This window comes from Pteropus vampyrus, unplaced genomic scaffold (assembly GCF_000151845.1).
Source record: "Pteropus vampyrus isolate Shadow unplaced genomic scaffold, Pvam_2.0 Scaffold309, whole genome shotgun sequence".
Classification (NCBI taxonomy): Eukaryota; Metazoa; Chordata; class Mammalia; order Chiroptera; family Pteropodidae; genus Pteropus; species Pteropus vampyrus.
The window spans coordinates 593,568-597,936 of record NW_011889090.1 but is presented as its reverse complement, the minus strand read 5'-3'; the positions used below and the strand labels follow the sequence as shown (position 1 = coordinate 597,936).

The 4,369-nt window shown below is 55.8% G+C and overlaps 1 protein-coding gene across 1 annotated transcript in view; it reads left to right on the top strand.

Annotated features, from left to right (window-relative positions):
* The first annotated feature begins 2,614 nt into the window (after positions 1-2,614).
* CFAP74 (cilia and flagella associated protein 74) overlaps positions 2,615-4,369 on the top strand; it is a 51,145-nt gene continuing 49,390 nt past the window's right edge. The window contains exons 1-3 of the mRNA XM_011377339.2: positions 2,615-2,697; positions 2,832-2,978; positions 3,822-3,920. Of these exons, the coding sequence (XP_011375641.1) occupies positions 2,869-2,978; positions 3,822-3,920 (209 nt within the window). The 5' untranslated portion in view covers positions 2,615-2,697; positions 2,832-2,868. The remainder of the gene's footprint in view (positions 2,698-2,831; positions 2,979-3,821; positions 3,921-4,369) is intronic.

The window sequence follows — 4,369 nt, the reverse complement described above, 5'->3', positions numbered from 1 at the left end:
CCTGGCCGCCTCCCGCAGCCGCGGGCTTTTCCGAGTGGAAGGAGCCTGGTCGCGCTTCTGCAAGGCCCCTGGAAGTCCTGCCCCTCGGGCCTCTGATGCGCAATCGTCGCCCTGTGACATTTAAAAAAAAAATTCGTTCCCGGCATCAAATTATTAACGATTTCTCCAGGGAGCATTATTAGGCTTTGGAGATAGTTCCCGGTGAATCGTCCTGAGGCCGTTGCTGAGTTAATCCATGGAAACCAAACTCGCCTGCATGTCTTACATATCCGCCGCGTCTCATGTCGGGGTTCACGGCCCCTCCCGCCCATGACGCGACTTTCCCAAAGGTGCAGTGAACAGTCTGAAATTCCTTGAGAACTGGTTTTGAACGGCGACGTGTGTGTGTGTCATCGAGACGACACTGACAGGCCGGCACGTGCACACATCGTAAGCGTGCGCTGGGCTGCGTTTTCACACTTGCACACATCCATGTGACCCCCACCGGTTCCCTCGGCTCCCCCGCCCCCGTTCCCTGCCTCGAACCCAGAGTCCTGGCTTCTGCCACCGCGCGGCGGTGTTGTCTGTACTTGGGCTGCGTCCGGACTCATTTGGGCCCGACCTTCTGCACTCAACACAATGTTTCTGAGCTTCGTCTGCGTTGCTGGACGGATCGGACCTTGTTCTTTTTTACGACTGAGAATGAGTCCGTCGCAGGAATGTGCCGAGCTCGTTTATTCATTCTCACTCTGACGGACATTCGGGTTGTTTCCAGTTCGGGGCGGTCGGGAACCAGGCTGCCATAAATACACCCGCAAGCACTTTCGTGGACATACTGCTGTTTCTCTTGGGTAAACACCGCTCGGTGGGGTTGCCGGGCCACGTGGCGAGTGTACGTCCGCAGGAAACCGCCCGCTCACAGCCCCCCAGCCCCGCGCCAGCATGGCAGTCGTCCAACATCCTTGCGAACCTGAAGCGTTGTCGATGTTTTCCATCTCAGGCGTTGGAATAAACACTTCTGGACTCGTTACGGTTTTAATGTGCGTTTCCCCGATGATCAGTGACGTCGCGCGAAGTTTCACAGGTTTATCGGCTGCCTGTGTCTCTCCTTTTGTAGTGTCTGTCCTAAAATATTTGCCCTTTTCGACTGGACTTTGGGCCACATATTGTTGACATATAGGAGCTCTCGACATCGCTGGACACGAGCCCTTTGTCACGTGTGTGTGCCGCAAATATTGTTTTTTCCCATCTGTGCCTTATCTGTTTATCTTCTTAATGTCTTTTTGCAAGAGAAATTGTTAATTCTTATGAAATCCAATTTTAGGTTTTTTAAATTTATGATCTCATTCAGCTATATTTTCTAATAATTTTTTGTAGCTAATTCCTGCCTCCCAAGATGGAAGAAGGTGCTAGTCTCTTCCCCGAGGGGACGTGCCTGGAGGACGTCTCGCCTGTGGAGGACGCTAAGAAAGGTCTTTGCACGCATGGCGAGCTCCTCGGCCTCAAGCGAGGCGGAGCGTGTGCTTCATAGTCTCTTCCCTTTCTTCAGAGAGTCGTCTCTTAAACTAACGTCTTTTCTCGAAGAGGGATCTTGTATTTTTCCACTTTTAGTTGAAAGAAAGAGAAATTGTGGCTGAGAATTTTGAAAGTGGCAAACCAGAGTTTTTTAGTTTCCAACATCTCTATTGAGAAATCTAATGCCATTTTTATCTCAGTCCTTTGAGAGCGACCTATTTTTGATGTGTTTTTTTTCCCCTCCCGGAAGCTTTAGATTTTTTTTTTTTTTTTAATCTCCGATGGTCTGAAATTTTTCTAAGATTTACCTTTTGGGGGGCCACTGCTGGGCGCCAGGCAGGATAACCCAATCTGGAAGCCGGCTCCTGGGCCCGCCGCCCCGCCCGCCGCCGGGTCCCCCTCGGCCTCACGGGCGCGTCGCGTTCTCACACCGCTCACTGCTCCCCCGTGTCCTCCTTGTGATCGTGGATCGAACCCCCTTTCCGTCGTTTTTCCGGAGACTTGACGAAGGAGCGGAGATAAACCCAGGAGTTCGATTGGCCATGTCCTGCTGGCAGTCTGCCGCGATTCTGCGACACAGTAATTCTCCAACCGTTTTTGCCAGAGGACCCGTCACGTGCTTAAAATGATTGAAGACCCAAGGAGGTCTGGTTTATGTTGATTATAGCTCTCAATATTTATTGTACTAAAAAGTTAAAGCGGAAGAAGTTATGTTTGCTTATTCGCTCAAAATAGCAGTAACGCGACGGAAGACTCTGGGGCAGCAGAGGTCAGTCGGGTTCCCGTATCTGCAGCTCCATTAGCCCACTGTGGTGTCTCACGTCGTGTGGCCTCAGGAAAACTCACTGTCCACTCGCAAAACAAGAGACAAATAACCTTTCGCTATTATCATGAAAACAGTTTGACGCGAGACCCTCTGGAAGAGCTGTGGGGAACCCTCAGGGCTCCTTGGATCACGCTTTGAGGACCGTTGCTCTGAGAGCCTGTTGTCGATCCGCTGTGAATTTATCAAGATCTATCCTAGATCTGCGGTCCTCAGTGTCTTGATGTGTTTTGTTGTTGTTGTTGTTCGTTTGTTTGTTTTTTGTCTTTTTAATTCTCTCCCCGATTTCTAGACATAGATGAACTGGAGGATCCAGAGTTTGGGGTTGAACCCCTTCCTGCGGAAGCTGAGAGCAATGCTGACTCGAAAGGCTGCGGCTGGTAATTAACCTGCGCGGGCAGGGGGCTCCCCGGCCCGGCCTCGGGGCCTCGGCGCGCAGGGGGAGCTCGCCGGGAGATAAGCCACGCAGGACGCGCTGGCCGCACAGGGCAGCTGGAGTCTCCTCTGTTTTAAGTTCAAAGAAAAAGCAGGATGCTGCTGCTCTTCGGAGGATGAAGAAAACCGGCACCCAGGACGGGGCGCAGGCTCTGCGCCTGCGGAAGGACTTGAGCTCCCTGGATAAGCTGGGAGAAGAGAAAGGCCTCCTCATTCAGAAAACCACGTGAGCGGGGCGCGGGGCGGGCGGGGCGGGCGGCCCGAGTCTGCCCCCTGCAGGCCAGGGCCTGGGGCTGACCCTCTAGGGTCCTGCTGGGCTGGACCTCCTGGTGGCCCAGTCTCCACAACAGCTAGGTGGGCAATGACACCACTTGTGTGTTCCCTAAACGTCGACGAGGAAACATTTCAAACGTGCAGAAAGGTTGGGAACAGCACAGCGGTCACCGGTGACCTGCCACCCAGACTCACGGTGCACCCTTAGCCATCGCTTCCGTCTGTGTGTGTGCGTGTGCGTGTCATATCTGTGATATTTTTGCAAAGCTCTTAGAAAGAGCAGACATCAGGACACGATGCCCCTGACTTCCTCAGTGTGTGCTAAGACGCACCATCACTGCACCTGAGAAGCCAGGACACCCCCCCCATGTCGTCACGTAGCGAGTCCCCCGTGTCCTGCACGTGTCTCTTACAGCCGCTGCTTTCAGTTTCGTTCTGTCATTTGAATTGAGGTGACAGGCACAGCGCCGAGTGCCGTTTTGAGCCAGGATTCAGCACGGGCCCCCACACTGGTTTGGCTGTCCTCCGGGTCTGTGGTCCGGACACTGCTGAGGCATGGCCTGTGCCCTCCGTGCCCCCCACCACCAGGCCACGCCGGGTGCCCTGTACCCTCCCGAGCTGGTTCACAGTCATTCCCGCTTGGCCCAGGTCACACAGGTGGCTCCCCAGCAGGGTTTTCGGAAAACAGATGGACTGGCCCCCGAGGCTGAGGAACAGGCAGAGGCGCCCTGGGGAGAGGGAGGCAGAGGGCCGGGTTCCAGGAGCCACTGACCCAGACCCTGGCTTCACCTCTCAGCGCGGAGCTGCACGCTTGCCGCCAGCGGATGGACCTCATCACCAAGCAGCAGGAGAGCGTGGCGGCCGAGATGGCTGCGGAGAGAGAGGCCAACAACACGTAGGTCATCTGCTTCGGTGGCAGGCGGGGCGGGCGGCCGCGGGGAGCAGACAAAGCTCCCTCTAGTGTGGGACACAAACACAACCCAGAACGGACAAGGACAGTCAGGTGATCCCAGGGACAGGAAGCCAGTGGCCATGGGGTCAGGACGGGCGGTCACTCTGAAGCAGGTGGCCAGGGCATGGCTCCCTGAGGAGGTGACCTCCAGGCTGGGCCCCAAGTGACAAAAACGAGCTGCTGTGCAGTGCTTCGGAAAGAGCATTCCGATTGTGGAGACCGTGTGAGGCCCCCGGGAGCCTCCCGGGGGGCGGGGCCGGTGTCCTGCGGACAGTGGGACGGGACGTGGGGTTGGGGGAGACGGCCAGGGCTGGCTCCTCCAGTGAGGACACGTGCCTGCAGCTCCACGGCCTCCGGGCAGTGTCACTGTAGACCCCTGCCCTTGGAGGGGG